Source organism: Oscarella lobularis, chromosome 11, assembly GCF_947507565.1.
Source record: "Oscarella lobularis chromosome 11, ooOscLobu1.1, whole genome shotgun sequence".
NCBI classification, from domain to species: Eukaryota; Metazoa; Porifera; class Homoscleromorpha; order Homosclerophorida; family Oscarellidae; genus Oscarella; species Oscarella lobularis.
In genome coordinates this window covers 390,327-408,881 of record NC_089185.1, presented here as the reverse complement: position 1 = coordinate 408,881, position 18,555 = coordinate 390,327, and the positions used below count along the sequence as shown (strand labels likewise).

The 18,555-nt window shown below is 49.5% G+C and overlaps 7 protein-coding genes across 8 annotated transcripts; 3 read left to right on the top strand and 4 right to left on the bottom strand.

The window, feature by feature from the left end:
• The first annotated feature begins 10 nt into the window (after positions 1-10).
• On the top strand, positions 11-502 carry LOC136192966 (small ribosomal subunit protein bS6m-like). Its single transcript, XM_065981742.1, has 3 exons — positions 11-63; positions 113-252; positions 300-502. Exons 1-3 carry the CDS (start codon positions 19-21, stop codon positions 409-411), a joined length of 297 nt encoding a protein of 98 aa, XP_065837814.1. The 5' UTR covers positions 11-18; the 3' UTR covers positions 412-502.
• Positions 266-1,575, bottom strand: LOC136192947 (glycoprotein-N-acetylgalactosamine 3-beta-galactosyltransferase 1-like). Its single transcript, XM_065981719.1, has 2 exons — positions 470-1,575; positions 266-407 (listed from the first exon to the last, which is right to left on the bottom strand). Exon 1 carries the CDS (start codon positions 1,534-1,536, stop codon positions 478-480), a length of 1,059 nt encoding a protein of 352 aa, XP_065837791.1. The 5' UTR covers positions 1,537-1,575; the 3' UTR covers positions 266-407; positions 470-477.
• Positions 1,576-1,654: 79 nt separating this feature from the next.
• Positions 1,655-10,251, bottom strand: LOC136192926 (cation-independent mannose-6-phosphate receptor-like). The gene is made up of 24 exons (XM_065981685.1): positions 10,104-10,251; positions 9,740-10,043; positions 9,206-9,667; positions 7,319-9,148; positions 5,639-7,263; positions 5,434-5,587; positions 4,791-5,381; positions 4,649-4,735; positions 4,463-4,597; positions 4,268-4,414; positions 4,018-4,215; positions 3,775-3,967; positions 3,638-3,711; positions 3,404-3,579; positions 3,291-3,343; positions 3,150-3,239; positions 2,949-3,090; positions 2,833-2,901; positions 2,700-2,780; positions 2,337-2,640; positions 2,208-2,284; positions 1,997-2,155; positions 1,873-1,942; positions 1,655-1,819 (listed from the first exon to the last, which is right to left on the bottom strand). Exons 1-24 carry the CDS (start codon positions 10,226-10,228, stop codon positions 1,718-1,720), a joined length of 7,248 nt encoding a protein of 2,415 aa, XP_065837757.1. The 5' UTR covers positions 10,229-10,251; the 3' UTR covers positions 1,655-1,717.
• Positions 10,252-10,308: 57 nt separating this feature from the next.
• LOC136192954 (5'-AMP-activated protein kinase subunit beta-1-like) lies at positions 10,309-11,203 on the top strand. The gene has a single exon (XM_065981727.1). It carries the CDS (start codon positions 10,331-10,333, stop codon positions 11,114-11,116), a length of 786 nt encoding a protein of 261 aa, XP_065837799.1. The 5' UTR covers positions 10,309-10,330; the 3' UTR covers positions 11,117-11,203.
• A 33-nt stretch (positions 11,204-11,236) lies between these two features.
• On the top strand, positions 11,237-12,199 carry LOC136192955 (5'-AMP-activated protein kinase subunit beta-2-like). The gene has a single exon (XM_065981728.1). It carries the CDS (start codon positions 11,292-11,294, stop codon positions 12,039-12,041), a length of 750 nt encoding a protein of 249 aa, XP_065837800.1. The 5' UTR covers positions 11,237-11,291; the 3' UTR covers positions 12,042-12,199.
• Positions 12,051-13,084, bottom strand: LOC136192952 (coiled-coil domain-containing protein 181-like). Its single transcript, XM_065981724.1, has 3 exons — positions 12,388-13,084; positions 12,221-12,331; positions 12,051-12,169 (listed from the first exon to the last, which is right to left on the bottom strand). The coding sequence occupies exons 1-3, from the start codon at positions 13,050-13,052 to the stop codon at positions 12,154-12,156; spliced, it is 792 nt and encodes a 263-aa protein (XP_065837796.1). The 5' UTR covers positions 13,053-13,084; the 3' UTR covers positions 12,051-12,153.
• A 20-nt stretch (positions 13,085-13,104) lies between these two features.
• On the bottom strand, positions 13,105-18,545 carry LOC136192930 (ubiquitin carboxyl-terminal hydrolase 47-like). 2 transcript variants are annotated; one of them, XM_065981693.1, is made up of 30 exons: positions 18,196-18,545; positions 17,976-18,129; positions 17,748-17,926; positions 17,625-17,691; positions 17,428-17,567; positions 17,286-17,375; positions 17,178-17,231; positions 17,090-17,131; positions 16,932-17,029; positions 16,822-16,876; positions 16,657-16,762; positions 16,379-16,599; positions 16,252-16,331; positions 16,140-16,191; positions 15,950-16,094; positions 15,785-15,897; positions 15,621-15,725; positions 15,464-15,565; positions 15,300-15,408; positions 15,009-15,244; positions 14,794-14,947; positions 14,715-14,738; positions 14,566-14,660; positions 14,341-14,505; positions 14,178-14,290; positions 14,011-14,129; positions 13,828-13,958; positions 13,726-13,773; positions 13,468-13,670; positions 13,105-13,410 (listed from the first exon to the last, which is right to left on the bottom strand). In XM_065981693.1, exons 1-30 carry the CDS (start codon positions 18,532-18,534, stop codon positions 13,275-13,277), a joined length of 3,675 nt encoding a protein of 1,224 aa, XP_065837765.1. In that variant the 5' UTR covers positions 18,535-18,545; the 3' UTR covers positions 13,105-13,274. The 2 variants fall into 2 exon arrangements, with proteins under 2 accessions (XP_065837765.1, XP_065837763.1); XM_065981691.1 differs by having other exon boundaries at positions 15,950-16,191.
• Between the last annotated feature and the right edge of the window lie 10 nt (positions 18,546-18,555).

The window sequence follows — 18,555 nt, the reverse complement described above, 5'->3', positions numbered from 1 at the left end:
GCGCTGCTCCGATCGAGCATGGTCTTGTACGAAATGGGGCTCATTTTGCGAGCTTCCTCCAAGGTACTGGCCCACTTGACGCCGTTTAGTCATTTCATGATGAAGAATTTAGGAGGCCACGGCTGCGATACTCCGACGAATATCGTTGTCCGTGATGGATTTGGGCGGTTTGCTGACGGAGATCGAAAATCTCGGACAACGCGAGCTTCCCTATCGAATGCGCTCGCACACGGAGTACCACACGAAAGGACGGTAAGCCAGAAAATGATTTTTGTGCGAAATTTAATTAACAACAACAGATACTTTTTCTTCTATTTTCACGGATCGCCTTCGATAGTGAAACGACTCGATGCCGACTGTCTGAAAATGGACGAGGACATTGTACGAGCAACGATTCTCAAGAAAGACTAAAATCAGCAGCTAGATAGCTAACACTTTTAAAAAATTGTACTGTACTATACTGACTCACAGTAACGTTTATTGCGCTTTTGCTTTGTGAGAATCCGCGTGAGTCGTAGTCGAAACTCCGTACGGTCTTAGATGATAGATCAGATACTCCAGCTCGTACATCTTTGTGGGATTAACATAGTGAAATGATATCGAAAAATCCGAACAGCAATCCGGTCCTTCGTGACCTGGATAATAGATGTATTGCCAATACCAATTGTTCTTGGGAACGCGACCCGGTATGAGATGATGCTCGGGCACAAAGGGATGAAATCGTTCTCGAATCCCGTCCCGAGAATCACCCGGCGTAACGCCAACTGAGCGAAGACAAACGGCAATCTGAACGTCTTCAGCTGAACTCTTATAGGGGCACAGTTTGGGATCATCGAGAATGGGACCCACTTTGGTCAGAGCGCCTCGACTCAAAACGTAGCCAGCCCCACCGCTATTATAATCCCCAAGCGGCTTAAATCTCCGACCCCAATAGTGGAGACCATTGGGATCGTGCTGGGATCCCAAATAGCGAAGATTCTCTACAACGACGAATGTGTCGTCATCGGCCTTGATAAAATAATCGGCATCGTTGATGTGATGCTCGTAAAGATATTTCCACGCCGCCTTCGTCTTCGGCCAGAGATTCTCGCGGCCTTCTTGAACGTCGAGTCCGATGGCGGGAAAATCGTCGTCGCGTTTCGAACTCATGAAGAGAATTGTGTTGCATCGTTTGCCCCACGTTTCCTTGACCGGTTTCGCGCGCGTGTGCAGCGTTTGGGGGCTCGTGAGAATCCAGCACAAAATGCGCGTTTTGTTGAAGAGACGTCGCGCGACGAAGTCGGCGCCCTTGTGATGAGTTTCGTCGAAGTCGTTGAAGAGGATCGACGCTCGCGGAGCCGCTTTTTCGTCGTTTTCTTCGTCATCGTCGTCGTGATCGTGTTTGTGATATTGATCGAGCGACTCCGCGTGGGGACTTGGACAGAGTCGTCTAAGAGCTTTGTTCAGCGAGTCTTTGTATAGGATGCTGATTGCCGAGTAGGAGGTGAGGATTCCGACGACGAATCCGAGCACGAAGGGCACGATGTAGCCTCGCATGATTTTTAGGAGACCTTAGTGTCTTGTATCCTAGAAAAGAATCTTTCCTAAGTAACAAGAACGATGCCGCGTGGCTGCAGAGTGCGAAGATCGGCTTGCGACGTCAAAACGCACAACGAATCTTTAGACGCGACGTCGTGATCACGTGCTCATTTACGCTATTTCCTATCAGCTATTTGCTTCACAAATCAAGCAGATCGTCATCTTCTTCTTCTTCTTCTTTGGGAGCCTTTTTCGTCTCCAGTGCAATATCGCCTTCTTCGTCGGTATCATCCGACTTCAGCTGCAAATCAGAGACGTGTCACTAGAAATGACGCGTATCTGTCTAAAGCGTACCATAGAATATTTGTACGTAGGCGTTTTGGGACCGGATCCACATTGTCTTATTACGCGGAAAAAGGTCGCTCTGTTTGGGGGAGAGAGATCAAATTAGCTGCCGAGAAAAACATACTGAGTGTACCTTTTAGTAGGAAATCGAACAAAGACATATACCGCCAGTACAAGCGACAGTAGGCCGAGTACCAAGACGATTATTCCAAACACTGCTCCGCCGCTGAGGCCTCCTTTACTTGGTCGCTGATTGACTCCTCCTCCAGGACCAGGAGTCGATGGAATTTGCCTAAGAAAAGATAATAAAACATACGAAGAACGCAAAAACGATAGATGCGTACCCTATGCTACAAACAGTCTTTGTCGTCCACAAAAAGACGTAATGGCACTGGCCAGATTCGTATAAAAAGACTGGACCCTAAAAGGAGCAGAAATAGAAAAAAAGTTGATTTTGACTGTATCCATTATACCTCTTTCTCATTCTCGTTACTCGGACAGGTAAACTGAATGATCGTCTGCTTCATAATACTAGCAGGACTGTTGCTGTGATGGCACGGGGTCGATCCGTTGGAACGCATTTCGACGCCGCCTTCGGGGAGCGGCCACGCGGCGATTTTGGTGCTCAGTCCAATTGTGTAGACATTCGAGCCGGTTGCCTGCGTCTGGCACACCATCGCTTTGTCGGCGCAGCCGTGATTAGATTGCAGGGCTCGGCACGGAGTCAAGTAGTACACGTAAGAATCCTTTCCTGTCGTCGCTTTAGCAAGTACGTCGCTAAGAAACAGTAGGTGAAGGCGAACGGCTCTATACTACACTGCTTTTGAAAAAAATACCTTGGCGCCACTTGGTTTAGATCGTACGTTGTACTGCCATCAATACTAGAAACCTTGCACGAATGACTGACCCGATTATTGCTACAAAGCAAAACTCCTCTGAAAACATTTGGAAAAAATTTCTAAACGGTACTTGATGATATCCAATGGACAAGCGGCTATTGTTCGCCATTCGATGACGTAATGACAATCGTTCTCCACACTGAGGAAATAGATCTTTCGTGCGTACGTGAATATCAAAAAATTTACCTTGTCAAGATTGCCTGCTTAGTGCCCAAACCCACGTGGGGATCACATCGAAATTGTATCGTCGTGTAGGCACGTCGTCTCTTCACTGCGTCGCACATATGCCCATTGGTGTATTCCAGCATAAGCACACGGTTATCAGCAGCTATGTACATACACAAGAATTATCTCAAATTGTCACCTAGGTGAGCTCCCTCTTCTTACAGAATTTCAACGAAGCTGCGTCAGACGATCCCAATGAACGTGTCTCTCCGGAAGATGTTCTTAGACAAACTCCAGCATCTGCTGGACAACCTGAAAAAATTTAGTTATCCGCCGTCAATTTGTTCGTCGGGTCTATGCCACCTTTTTCCGCTATCGCCGTATCTTTTACAGGACTGCACACGTTTATAAGTAATCTGTAGAAAGCGGTAGTTTTTTAAATTCTGAAATTAATTAAATGCCGGTATTTCTTTTACCCTCCCGACGACTCGCGGCCTTTCGGATCGTTGACCTTCCAGTACTCATTCAGTCTCTGCAACACTTGCAGATCATACACAGATCCGTTCTTAGCCTTAATCATGCAATTTCCAGGCGTGGGTACACACGCGTACTGCGTGTTCCACGAGAAAAAATAACGATTACCCGAGACCATCTACGAGAGAAGGTTTCACCGAAAAGAACCGTGTTGGAAAAAGAGTATATATATACACCTCGAGCTGTGGAGACCCAACTCCCGCCGACCTCTTGCAATAAAAGTAAATCGTTGACTTATAAGAACCTCCATCTGTGGGGTAAACCAAATGTGAGGCATACTAACAAAGAGCGACGGCACTCTAAGTCGTCTCACAGTTGTCGGAAATGCCGGTGGCCTCCATTCTGAGTCGACGTTCGGCACGATCGTAGAATAGTTTCGCTGTGGCGACAGAGCCCAGATTCGTCGGCCCCGGTCCGCATACCATTGTACTGCCACCGCATTGGGGCGACGACGAGCGTAGACCTTGGCAAACGTTCAGAACAAACTTACCCTTGTCTGAAAAGACCTAAGAAGAGAGTGAATATGAGGGTACTTCTCTCGCGAGAAATCGGCTACCGTAAAGTCGGAGTTGGCGTTTTTGAGAGGATTCAAATTAAAGAAAGTGTCGGATATGCCATCCTTGTAAGTGCAATCGGTTGACGGCGGCTCGGTCGGCGCTACAGTCGACGTCACAGTCGGACACACAGTCGAAGTGAGCCACAAGAACGAATAGCGGCACGATGACGCGTCAAATATCAACGGCGATGGCTTTCCCTAGAAAAAAACTCCAAAATGAAGAAGAAAACTTTAAGAACAAAGTTCCCACTTCTTGTCCTCGTTTGCAAGAGAACGTAATCAGCGTTGACATTCTCTTATCACTGCCTGTACACTTCGGATTCTCGTCTCCACTTCGGTAGACGAGTTGAATGCCCTCGGGCACGGAGACGGGACTTTGGGTTGGCTCGCCAAGGTTCTAAAAAAGAAATCAAGAGTCGATTTCATTCGAGGACAAAAGGCGAACTTGATAAGTGTTGGCGCCCGTTTTCAAACAAGCAGCTGCTCCCCCAGGACATTGGTTTCCAGCAATGGCATTCAGCGGCTTGCACAATTGCAAATAGACGGTCCCCTCTAGCGATTTAGCTTCAGACAAATCGACCTATAGAAAGAGAAATAATGACAATTCAAACCCCCTTCGTTTTTTCCTTACCTGCCAATTTCCATTGGGACCGTTCCCTTTGCCCTCCAGTACACTCAGATCCATCATTTCCCCATCTTTCTCAACACTGCATTCAATCTACAAAAATCATTTTATTGAGAGCGTTTCTTTTCGCTTTCCTTGAGCCACGTACCAGACTCTCACAAGCATATTTCGTTTTCCACTGAAAGTTATAACTGCACTCTTTCGACTCGAACTGAAACGCCGGCTTTCCCGCACCGGCATCTTTGTCGCAAACGAACGTAATAATCGTCGACCGGTTATACTTTCCGCCGTGGCACGGCGTTCCGCCGACGTACGTCAAAGCAAGTACATTCCGATGCAGAAATTTCAAATCTTTATTGGCAATTCCAGCGCCGTAGTAGAGATTATTCGTCGCCTTTTGCGCCGTTCCCGTGCCCGTTTTCACATTCGCATCCGAAACGAAGTCCTTCGTTGAAATAGCGTTGCAGACGCTCAATACGTATTTATTATTTCGATCGTCGGTCACGGTCTGATCGCCGAGTTTAGCGAGAGAATTCAAGTCGAATCGTCGAGCGCTGAGCGGATTGGTGACGGTGCAATCGCCTTTCGGTTTCAACGGCGGTTTGGAGACGACTTTTCCGGACGAGTCCGTTCGCGGAGCGCCGGTCGTTGGCCGGGAATTCGTCGGGCAGCCGACGTAGGAAAACCAGTCAAATAGGTACGTGCAGTTCGCGACGACCGTGCTCAACACGGGATTTCCCTACGAAAAAAAAGATATCTAAATGATTTTTACGTTATTTTTGACTTGTTACCAAACTGCCAGGCTGGCAGTGAAAATGAATGATTGTTCGCTTCTGAGATTTCTTGTCTGGACACTTTTCTCCCCCGTCGAAGCTCACGTGCACGTCGCCGCCGTGGGCTGTGTAAATCTTGAAGTTCGCCTTGTCAGCCAATCCCAAATCGTGCCTAAAAAAGTTTTAAAAAAATTCTCAACTCCTGCATATATTCGCGACTTACGCTTCCATTACAGATGATGTCGTCTTCGTTCCCGCCGTAACGACTTCGCACACGCCCGCCATATATCCGCAACGCGACCAGTGCGGTCGCGAGACGAGCGGCGCGCACACGTTGATGTAGTAGGTACGCCGAGATCCGGCGGGCACGCGCCAAGCGTAGTCAATCAAAGCCAACTGCGTCAAATCGTACTGATAGCGCGTCGTCGGATCGAAATAGGAACAGTCCATCACTTCGCCTTGGGGCGGACACGCGAGCGGCGTGAACCACTGAAGCGCTCGGCCGCACGAGCTCGGATTGGGAAGCGCTTCGATTTGATCGCCGCCTTTCTTGGTGCGCGAGCATTGGAAGTGAATCGTCGTCCAACGATTTCCGCCGCCGCAACTCGCTCCGCCGGTGTAGTTCAGAATCAATTCGCCTTCTCGATAGATGAGCTTATCGTTTGCTGTGCCAGCCGATTCGGTGACGCAGCCGCTGCCCGAAGTGCACTCGGCGCACGCGCCCGATTTTCGATCTTCGCCGCAGCCGTCTTCCAGCGGTCGGCACACCCGAAACATCAACTTGAGACTATTTTTCATCGCCAACGATCGACTCCCGGAATTGATGAGACTCGTCAAGTTGAACGTGTATCCGTCGATGCCGCGAAATTTGTCCCGCACGACGCAATTGCTTCCCGTCTCAACGCGCACGGGACACGCGTACTGCGTGAACCACGTGAACACGTACTCGCAGTCGGGCGTCTCGCGTTCGAAAACGGGCTCGCCGGCGCCGACTCCGCAACTAAATTTAATCGTCGTCACGCGCGGCAATTTAGCGTGATGACAATATTCGCCGTTGTGATAGCGCAGAACGACGACGCCCCCGTCGACGACGATCGGCGACGATAAAACGTAACCGGTGCCGTGATACTTACCGGCGCCGTCCAACTGACACGCGCCGACGCCGGCGGGACAACCCGAAACGCCGGAGACGGAGCGGCAAACGTTGATAAAGAACGATTGACTACGCGAATCGCCCGTTCCCGTCGCCGTCCAATGACCGTCGATTTTCGCCAGCGGCGATAGATCGTACGTTCCGGCGGCGTCCGAAGCGACGCACGGCACTTCGGCGGGTCGACAGGCGAGTGGAGTCGATAGAGTGAAAGCGTATTGGCAGTGCGACGCTTCGGCGACTTCGGTTAGCGTCGAAACGTGCGTAGCACGATTGCAGACGAACTGGAGAACGACCTGACGCGCGGAGCCGTCCGAGCACTTGTCCCCGCCGGCGTACGTAATCGTAAATGATTTTAATCCGACTTCGATTTTTTTTGACGTGACGCCGAGCGACTTTGCCGAATTGACGTCCGTCGTCGATTTTTGACAGGCGGCGGCGTTCGTCGTACTTCCGCACGCGCCGACGAGCTTCCGGCACACGTTGATGGAATAGTTGTACTTGTTGTCCAACGAAAACGAGCTGTAGTCCATATCTTTGTCGGCGAGCGCGTTGAAGTTGTACTCGTAGCCGTCCGACGCGACGACGCTGCAATTGTCGACGGCGCTGGTCGTAGGCTTCAACGGACACGCGTGCTGCGTCGTCCACTCGAAAACGTAAACGCAATCGGACGTCTCTTCGACAAACTGCGGAGATCCCTACGAAAAGAGAAAACGATTAGGATTAGGAGTGTTTCCTTCTCTCTCTACGCACTTCTTTAGCTGATTTGTCGCACGAAAATCGAATCATTGTCTTTCGACGATGCTTATTGTGACATAGTTTCTGCGTGTCGTGCATCGTCCACGTGTAGTTGAGCACGAGTTTGCCGTTGCCGATCACCACCGGCCCGTTCGCGACGCCGATATTGAAAGCGTTATGTCCGGCCGGCGAGTGGGTCCGATTGGACGTCGGAAGCCCGGTCTGACAGGCGGACGCGCGCGGACTGCAACCGTGAACGGGATTCAGCGAGCGACACACGTTGATAAAGTAGCGAAATCGCGGTTTTTTGCCATCTAAGCGATCGTCGTCCGCCTGCCAATTTCCCGTCGGATCGGCCAACGCCGAAAGATCGTACTGATCACCCGTTTTCGCATCCTCGGCGACGCACGGGACTGGCTGCGCGTGGCAAGCGTACGACGTCCGAAATCGAACGACTCGTTCGGCCAAACAGTCGTCGTCGCCGTTCGAAGTCGATAATTTGTAGTCGGGCAATCCGTCGTTGCCGCGCGTCGAATGGGGATCGCACTCAAACTGAATGAGCGTCGTCTGAGTGACGCCGTTGCCGCACGTATCGCCGCCGGGCAATTTCATCGTCAAAGCGCCGTCGTGAAACGTCAAAACGGAACTCGATTTTCCGAGCATGACAGCCGTCTTTCCGTCGTTCGTCTCGCGACACGCCGCCGCCGTCGAATCGGAACATTTCGACGACGGCAACGACGAACAAACGGAGAATCGATACGCGTACTTCGACGTCGACAGCGAGTACGCTTTGCCGCGTATCGCCGTCAAATCGAACGTGTAGCCGTCGGTCGAATCGGTCACCGTGCAATCGCCGGCACCCGTGTACGTGCCAACCGGACAAGCAGCCGCCGTATACCAGACGAACTCGTACGTGCAATCCTCCATCTCGGCGACGAATTCGGGCGCGCTGACCAGCCGACCGGGCGCGCAGACGAGCGTCACGATAGCGCTACGCGACGTCTTGCTATGCGCGCACGCGTCACCGCCCGAATAGTTCAACTTCAACGTGTAGTCCTTATTGACGGTGAGCGTCATTTTCGTGCCGAGACCGAACGCGCGACCGCCGGCGTCGCCGATCTGGCATCCGTAGACGTGCGCCGGACACTTGGACGACGACGACGTCGAGACGATTTCGTCGCAAACGTTGATCAGATACGTGAATTTCTCCTTTTCGCGAACGTCGATCGCCTGCCAATTCGCGACGTCGTTTCCGTCGCGACGAGTCAATCGCGACAAATCGAAAAGATGCGTGTCGTGACGAACGACGCACGACGCGGCGGCGAGCCGTTTCGAGCACGTCAAACTCGTCGCCCACGTGAACACGTAAACGCAATAGTCCTCGAAGGCAAACGTCGGTCGACCTTTGCCGGCGTTCGGCGAGCACGGAAAATTTATGATCGTCATGCGCCGAAATCCGCTCGAGCATCGACTGCCCTGGTAATACTGAAGAGACACGTTTCCGTCGACGTAGTAGAGTGTCATTGTTTTCGATATGCCTAGAGTTTTTTCTGTTTTGTCGTCGAGAACTTGGCAAGCGCTTGGAGCTTTCGTATTCGCGGCGTCGGCGCAGGCGGTTTTGAGTGGACCGCACACGTTGAGGCGATACGCGTATTTGCTGGCGCTATTCGTCGCGATCTTGTAGTCGCCCGTTCGGTTGTAGAGCGTCCTTAGATCGACTTTGACGCCGGCGTGATCGAGAACGCACGACGAGTTTTGGTAGTCGGCGGCACGACAGGCGTACTCGGTGCGCCACTCGAGACTGAGACGACACGTGTCATTGTTGGTGACTAAAATTCCAATTTCCTAAATAATAAATGAATAGATATAATAGCATATCTATTGAAGAAGAAATTAACGTACTGATGCTGATTGGGGACAAATGAACGTAATCACCGCTTCTCGATTTTTTGACGTCACAGCGGAACATTTCGACGTAGAATAATAGGTCGTCGTCAGTTGATTTGTCAACGCGGATTTGAGCGGATCCACGGCGTATTTTATGACCGTTCCCTTATTCGGCGGAACGACGCAAAGAGCCGCATCGGCGCAGGAAGACGGCACGGACTCGTCGCCGCTCTTCGACTTAATATTCCGACACGGATTGACGAAGAACCTATAGTCCTTGAGTCCGCTCGGCGCAATCGCTTCGAGAGCACCCTTGGTGCGAATAAGAGGCGAAAGATCGCGCGCGTAACCGCCGGAATCGTAGGTATAGCATCTCGCTTCGGTTGAAGTCGAAGTCGACGTGCAGGCGACACTCGTTTTCCACGTTATCACGGCATGGCACTTGACATCGCTATGCTGTATCAATTCGGGAACACCCTAAAGAAAATAAGATTAATTACATCTAATCTTATTTCCATATATTTAAATTTTATATTTATCTTCGCTTACGAGCGTCTTTCCGCACGAGAACACAATCGTCGTATTTCGAGTTTTCGCGCTGAGGCATTTGTCGCCCTGATAGGTGATTTGAAATTCGGGCTGCTTTCCCGAGCCCGTTTGCGCGTAGACGGGATGATCGGTAAATTTGCCGGCCGACAGCACGTTGCCGTCGACTCCGACGAAGCAGACGCTGCTATTCGTGCAAGCGCTTCGCGTCGGAAGCGTGCCGCACACGCTGATGTTGTATAGAATCGGATCGAGAGAATCCGGATCGTGTGGGTCAAAAGCGAAGCGTCCTCCAGCGGGCCACGTACTAAGGAAAAAGTGTCACACCAACTGACTCACCTTGGGGCGTCGTAACGGGGGATCTTACCCTTGCAGAGCTGACAGATCGTGGCCTCGAAGGTTCGATAAAGCGCATCGAGGCTCGACGCGATGCGCGAGCGAGGCGATCAGAAGAAGAAGAGGAAGAGGAAGACGCAGTAATCTCGCTTCCATTAGCCACGTGATTCTGCCAAACGATGACGTATCGATTTTAGTGTCCCGGGTTGCGAGTTTCCGAACATTCGGGAACCAAACGACCTTTCTCCAGAAAAAAAAATGGGACAAACTCAGCTCAAAGAACCGCTGACGTCTCGAGAAAGTGGATACGAAAACTCCTCGACGATCGGCGCGTCTCACGATTCGACGAACGATCCGTTGTACGGCTCGCCGCTGGAAGCACCCGCTCGATCGTCTCGTCCACCACCTCATCGCCAGCGCTATTCAACGCCGCCGCCCAAACCCCTATTCCCCGTCATCTTCCGATGGGATCGCGGCGGTCGAAACGTGAGCGTATCGGGCAGTTTCAACGATTGGCAAAAGATTCCCCTACGGGCGAGTCGCGAAGACTTCACGACGATCGTCGAACTTCCCGAAGGCCAGCACCAGTACAAATACTTCATCGACGGCCGATGGATACACGATCCCGGCGAAGCGATGGTCTCCGACAATTTCGGCGGTCTGAACAACATCATGGAAGTGAAAAGAAGCGATTATGATTTCAACGAGGCTATCGACGTCGATATCGAGGCGAGCGGTGCCGCTTCGACGGCCGCTCTTTCGTCGTCGCCGCCCGGCGAGTATTCGACTTTGTTGCCAGAGGAGAGTCTCGTGACGCCGTTGCGTTCGCCGTCGCCGCCTACGTTGCCGCCGCAGTTGCTTCACGCTCTTCTCAATCTTGATCCCATCAGTGAGGAGGATCCCAGTCTGATGGCAATTCCCAGTCATGTCATGTTGAATCATTTGTATGCCTTGTCCGTTCGCGATGGGGTTATGGTGCTCGGGTCGACGCATAGATACAGACAGAAGTACATCACGACGATGTTGTACAAACCTATAAAGTAACTGAATCCGAGTATTTTTAGTACAGATTTTTTTGTACTGTAGAAGATAAAAATAAATTAATCCCAAAGGGTCCAATATTTATTTACCTCAAAATACGGGTGCCGAAGTCTTGATTCAAAGTGTCGTCCGGGGGTGTCGCTGCGGCCGACTTCCCCGACCAGTTTTCTCCGGATCAATGGGCCAAACGCAGCCGAGATATCGTTCAGCGCCCGAATACGTTTCAGAGACTCTCGACGTCACCGCGAACAGGCGCCGCTTCCCCAGCCGACCCAGCCGGTCCAGCGGCGTCGGCTCGACGACGTCGAAGCCGATTCCGGTCGTTTTTCGCTGGCCAAGCTCATCGGCGACCGACGTATCGGTCTCCGGCACTTTCGCCGACTGGAAAACGCTAACGCCTCTCCATCGAAGCAGCGCCGGCGATGGAGATTTCGTCGCGACAATCGATCTTCCCGAGGGCGTTCACCAATACCGATACATCGTCGACGGAACGTGGACGCACGATCCCAACGAGGCGCACATCGCAGCGAAAACGACGGGAGACTACAATAACATCATGAAAGTCATCGCCGCCGAAACGGACGTCGACGAAGCGATAGAGCAGGATATAGCGCTCGGACAAATGGAGCGAGCCGAATCGCCGACGACGTCGGACGAATACGGACAGATCGTTCCCGATTCGTCGATTTATCGCGATAGGACGTTGGGTCCGCCGCCGTGGCTGCCCGCGCAGCTCTTGCAAACCATTCTCAATGCCGAATCGACGAGTCACGAGGATCCGAGTCTGCTCGTCGAACCGCCGCGCGTCGTCTTGGGACATTTGTACGCGAAATCGATACGCGATGACGTGCTTATGATTAGCACGACGCATCGTTATCGGCAGAAGTTCGTCACGACGATGCTCTATAAAGATATCAGCCAGTTTTGAGACTACGAATACATTTTTTAAAGATTTTTTGGCAGCTGAGCAATTGATGATTTACTCGCGTCGCGTCAAAAAATGTCTCTAGTGTCTAAAGCTGATATAAGAATCTCCCCCCCTAAGTTATAGTGTACCTAGAAAACAAATACAATCCCTCGGATTTTTGTCCCCCGTAACGTACATACCTCATTTCCAAAGACTGTTTAATTCTTCTCGCCTCCATCATATGCTGATACCGAAGAAACTCTTTTCTTCGCCTCTCCTCTCTCGCCTCGGACTCCTTCCGCTTCAGCCACCTTTAGAATAAAAATAATCATTGAGAAAAAAATTAAACTGGTGTTCTCTCTCTCACATTCGAAACGCTTTCTCTGCTTCCGCGCTACTCGTTCTCTTCGTTGCCTCCTCGATCATTTCGTCCCTTTTCAATCTCAACGTCTTTTCCCTCTTCTGCTGCTCGCTCTTTCCCAACAGCCAAGCGTTGAATACCTCGCGACATTTCTCCTTATTCGGTTTCCCGTCGAATTGAGATGAATTCGACCCTTCTCGCCTTCTCCTCGCCTTCATCTGCTCGTCTTTCTGCGCGAGCCACGCTCGAAACGCTTCCTCCGCTTTCCGTCGCTTTTCCGCTTCGGTTTCCCGCTGCTCCGCTTCGGAGCGTCGTCTCAGACTCGAACTCTGTAATTTTTTTCGCGCCAACCAGCTCTGAAACGCCGCTCCGTCGTCGGCGTCGTCGCCGCGCGATTTCGTCGCTCGCGTCGTCGATGGGCGAGTTTTCGCTCCTTGGCGGGTTTTCGTGTGAAGTTGGATTGCCGGCTCGCTTTTCACTTCTTCTATGTCGCGATTCGAGTCGTTGGCGAGCGTTTCGGACGCTTCGCTTTCGTCTCGTTCGCGTTTGGAGTCGTCGTCGGGTTTTTCCGACGGCGCTTTGACTTCGGACGCGTTTACCAGCTCGAATTGGCCGTCTCGTTCGACGAGAACTTTTTCGTCGCCGTCTCTTGCTTTTTCGTCGGTCGCCATCGCTTCGGCAAACAACGCAAGCGCTAGCGCGCGCCCACGCCGCGCGAAGGCGTGAACCCAAGGGGTACTGTATTACAACAACAAAAAAAGAGAAAAAAATCAAATCAATTCAATCTGATTTGAATCTGTTTAGCATAGCAGATCGTACCGCTCGTTCTCGTATATAGATTCATGAAACAACTTGAAATATCGAATACAGTAATAACAATGGCAAAACCGTTCTCACGTCGACTTCGCATTGTTCGCTGAAGAAGGCGGAGAAGAAGGAGCAGGAGCAGGAGATTGCCGTGAACTTGATTCCGTATAAATCTTTAACGCCTTTTCCTTTCTGTGATAGCGACCAGTCGCCTTGGCGTACCTGATACAAAAGAATTTTTTTAACCGAGGATTCAATGCTCTTTTTTGACTTTCATACTTCGCCGTTTCTTCCTTCTGAATTTCCTTTCTTCTCTCGTCCGACAATTCCATCGCCTTTTCGGTCCTGTCCCTGTAAAAGACCACGACGCCGTCATCGTGAATGTAAAGCGGCCAGGCGTTGAGAGAAGTGACAGTGGGATTCCAGTTCATATCTTCCTGTATTTCAAGCACGGAAACGTCGCACGGAAAGTAGCCTCGACCCTAAGAATCCCCCACCCATAAAAAGAACCAAAAACGAAGCCCTTATTACTATTACTTTAGCAAATTCAACTTGATCTAAAGGTATCTCGCTGAGCAGAGAAATCTAGACTCAAACTCGTTTTTCGTCTACAAAGCGCTGGCCTATCGACTAACTGACCTTTTCTTTGAGCTTTTTCGGAGAAGAAAAATCAATAATTAGCTCTTCTAATGGGTCAAGAGTAAGCGTCGACGGTCTCCATCGCCGAACGTATAACGAAAGCTGATTAGGACTCTTCATTGGTTCAGGTTCTGAATTATCACCAATTAAAAATAGGCAAATAAATCCTAGTCTTCTGATTACCCGGTAGAATTTCATACAACATGTCAAAATTGTTGTAGAGCTGAACATCATCAGTAAACACGTGATCGTCGAGGAAAACAGTCCCAGGACTTTGCCAACTCTTCTTCCGAAGTCTCAGTCTAGAGAAAAAAAGAAGTAGCGATTACGTGTTCAACACGCCATCTCACCTCTCAAGTGGCGCGTCAATTTTTCGCCTCTCCAATTCTTTCGCTAGCTCTCGTTTGTAGTCGGCCACTTTTCTGCCCTTGACGATGATCCAGTCAAACATAAATTTCATCGGCTACAGAAAAAAATTTAAAACATATTATAAGTTTATTCGTCTCGGATCACCTCAGGTTCATTCAAAGTAAACGAGTGAATTTTCACTCGCAATTCGCCCGCTTTCAGTGCGCGGCCCGGCCGAATGACGACCGCGCCGTCTTCCGGAAACATTGTCATTGTATCGTCTAGCCGAACCACTTCGTATTCCTGGTTGTTTCCATAGCACCGATAGACCTGAGCGACGGGAAAATCAAAAAGTGCAACGACAAAAGAGTCTGAATGCCGTTAACGCACTCGAAAATTTTCCGGTTCCAGTCCAATGAGACTAGACATCTTATCTTGCTTGAATTTCTGCATAGTCATTCTCCGATCAACTCTAACTTTGAAGTCTACGTAGGAGAAAAATCGCGAAAATGTTTTTTCGTCAAATTAACGCTACTCACGTTTCACGCCGGATTTTCTCTCACCTAAAAATTGAATTTTTAAAAATCGCGTTTTCGATATTGACAAGGAAATTCGTACCGGCTTCTTTCTCATTGACGTCTTCGTCGTCTTCGTCGACGTAGTGATACTGCACGCTTAATTGAATCGAATTCACGTATTCGCTTGCAATTTTGAAAAGCTTGGAGTCAATGAACGGCTTCGCGTCCTCTTCCCCTTTCGCCTCAGCAAACATCTGAATCACATCGACGTACTTTCTCTCTCTCGCGAGACGCGTCTCCAATTAATTCTCTCACCCTTCCGACTTTATAAAAGCCTTCCGACTTGATCTCTCTTTCCGGCGAATTCAGAGGAATCACGTCGCGAAACGAAGCCTCGAAGCAAAGGCGCATTTTCTCGTGCGGAACGTTGAACGTCGTGGCGACGGCCTTCGTCACTTCCGATACGGTTTCGGAAGCGTTCGCTCGAATGATTCGCGACTCGGACACCGTCTCGTCGTCGAGATCGACCAAGTGGACTTTCAGCGTCACGCCTGGGGAAGAAGAGAAATTCGCGCGGAATAACAATCGCGGGAATCGACGACGAGCCTCCTCGTTTGTAAGTCTTGAAAACGTCGCCGGATTCCTTCGTTTCTAACAGCAGATCGAACTGGTAAAACGATTTGGGCCCGCCAAACAATTTGCCCACAGGTAAGAGCTAAAAAATTAAAAATAAATAAATAAACCGATATCTTTTTTTATTTGGCTCTTGCCTCTTCGGTTTCGTCGTAGGACTGATCCAGGCTTTCGTAGAAGTCGTCGTACCTGATGAGACGGCAGCATTCGAGTGGGACGTGTTCATCGAGGACGAGTAACTGCAGAAGAATAAGGGATTCGTCGTCCTTTTAAGTTAAAATGACGCGGTCTGACTTTCCAAGCGTCTTCTGTCGCCTCCTTCAAAGTCTTCCCTTCGTGAATTTCAAATTTGTTATCTCGCGGTTTCTTCGCTTTTGGATGGTGACAGTAGAGTTTAAGCTGAAAGGAGGGAGAAAATATGAGGAAATGCTTGGGGGGAGGGGAAATTTTCGTTATACTTTGCAGAGCGATTTATCGATTTCTTTCTGTTTCTTCTCGTGCTCTTCTTTTTCTTTAACGCGATCCTGCATTCGACGTATGTGCGTCGGAAAATCCTCGGACGTCAGGAAATCTAGAAAAGATTTATTGATAAATACATCAACAAATAATACTTAATTTTTTACCTCTCTCAAACGGCGAATCGTCGTTCTTTTGCCTGTACATGAGCATGTAGGCATTGGCCGAACTCGAATACGCCGAAGAATAGTAATAGGACGATGACTGGTCAATTCCACCAAACGTTTTTTTCTTTATATCCTCCCAAGACGCCTGAGAAACGAATAAATGCAAGATTCTAACTGTTTTCCCACTTACAGACGTCACCGATTGGTCATTAAAGCAAAACCATTTACCATCAGCAAAAGACCTAGACGAGAAACCTCGCGTAGAAAGAAAGAAAGAAAGAAAAACCGGATGAAAACACTACTTTATATAAGCGTAGTAATGACCACCAATTGCACTTCCTGAGTGAACCATAATAGAGAAAAGCTCGTAGAAAAAAGGGCCCTAAACGTAACTCCCATTTTTTTGACGTCACAAGCGTCGTAGCGTACCTTTGCAACGGCTTGATCATCGTCGTTATTTTCCGCCGCTGCCGTATCGTCGCCGACAAAAGGACTCGTGTCGCTAAAGGAGACGACAGGCGACGCTGACGTCGCCGCCGCCGCGTTGTTTGGGTCACGGGAACAATTCTCCGTCACGCTGTCGGCACCGACTCTTGCAGCCGCCGCCGCCGCCGCCGCCGCCGCCGCCGAGTCAGAAGCTTGATCAAGATCTGTAGAACAAGTGGGAAGGGTCAAGTTGATACTGTGTTGCGTATCTCTATCGTTGCCTTGGTCCTTTTCATTGCCTTGGTCTTTGTCATCAGTGATTTCGACGTGTCCATCGTCTTCTCGCATTGATTGGGTTCGTTTTATTCTCGCTAAAGCGGGAGCGTCCTAGGAGATTCTTTTTTCTTCAAGGGAAGAGTTTCGCGTTTTTGTTTGATGATGCATACCTGGCCTTTTCTTGATAGAAATTTGTTCAAATTGAGACAATCGGGAAACGTCATTCTGGATGAAAAAAAAAGTGAGATGAATTGGACGCGAGACGTTTTGCACGTTTCACTTGTCGTTTAATTTTATTCGTCCCAAGGTCTGATAGTCGAATTCAAATCTCTTCAATTGGAGCGTGAGAAGATAGGGAAACGACATGAACTTCAACCCCTAGAAATCCGCAATAGGGTGAGGGAATATAAATAGAGTATAAGGTCTCGGAAATCAAACCTTGTCAGCGTCGCATTTTTTCTCGCATTTGTCACAATAATACTAAGAAGAATTCGTCGAAAATTGAGTCTAAAACCGCCTCTTTTACCTGGTTCGTCCCGTTCAGCGTTTCGGGTGTGATAAAGACTTCGAGAGCCTCTTCCTAAAGAAACAATGTTGGGGAAAATTTCAAATGTCTTGGTAGTACAGTACGTACCACACTCTCGCACGTTTTCTTTGCGCCAAATGGCTTGATATCAAGAGCAATATCAAGATACGTCGCTTCTCTCACACTTTCATAACCACACTGAGAAAGAAAATTAAAAATGATCATTTTCACGCCCATTTTTCGCCCTGACATTGTGACACTTGACGTAGTCCTGCATCTTGCCTTGATACAATTGATTAATCAGATTGGCTTTGTCCGTGCGAGTCCACTTCTGTTCCAAGGCGTCAAACATCACGCGACACAGTTCTTGAACGTCGTGCTGTTGCCACGCTAATACACACAAAAAAACTCTTCATTAAAAAAACAAACGTGCATGCTAGGAAATACCTTCAGAAGAATCCCATCCGAAACTCCTGGTCACATCCGTCGTCTCGACAGATCGTTTGCCGCTCGTCTAAGTAGCAAAACAACGCTGGGGGGGTTAGCACTGCGTATTATATACTATTTTACCTGTAGTTGCACAAATAGTTTTTGAAGTTGCAATGGAATATTCTTCTCCTCCTCCTCCTCTTCCTGCGGCTCGGGTTTCCATCCATACAAGGCATTACGAAACTCCGGCGTCATGTAGAGACTCTGGAGGAGGCTGTTTAGATAGCACGTCATCGCCTGATTCACCAGACCCACGTAGCCTTGGGAGAGGTGAATTTTTCATTATATATATATAAGTACGTTTTTTACCTGTGGTTGGTTCGTCCCATGCTGTTACGGTAGCGTAGGTCGTTTCTGAATAGTTGTTGTTTGAATTGTACGCTGTTCTTGCTGTCGATGTTGCGGAAGTTTTCGTTTGCGACGTGTCGCTGTTTTGGCTCGACTCTTGTATTGGATGCTTGATCTGAAAGTCAATTTTAAATTATTTTTATGGTGTCATTGCGAGACTTAATTTGTTTGCTTTTCTCACCTTGACCGGCGGATTTCCGTCTTTTTCGCGAACGATGAATCGATTCAATTTGCCGCCGAGTCCCAAATCCTTCAGATTCTGCGTCGATTCCCAATCCAGGACGACTTCGTCGTTCGACGGCTTTTCCCACACGAGCAAAAAAGTTTTCTCTTCGTACGAGAGCCGATTCGCCGTTTCGGCGCACAAGTAGGAAACGAAAGCGTCAAAAGCGATGGAAAACGTAGTCGAATGATGGTCGCTGCCGCTGTGAGTCTCGTCGCGAACGACGCACGTGTATTTCTCCTTGTTCGCTTCGGTTGGATCGACTGCGACGAGCGAACGAGAGTCGGCGGCGGCCATGTTGAGATTTTGTCGCGTCCC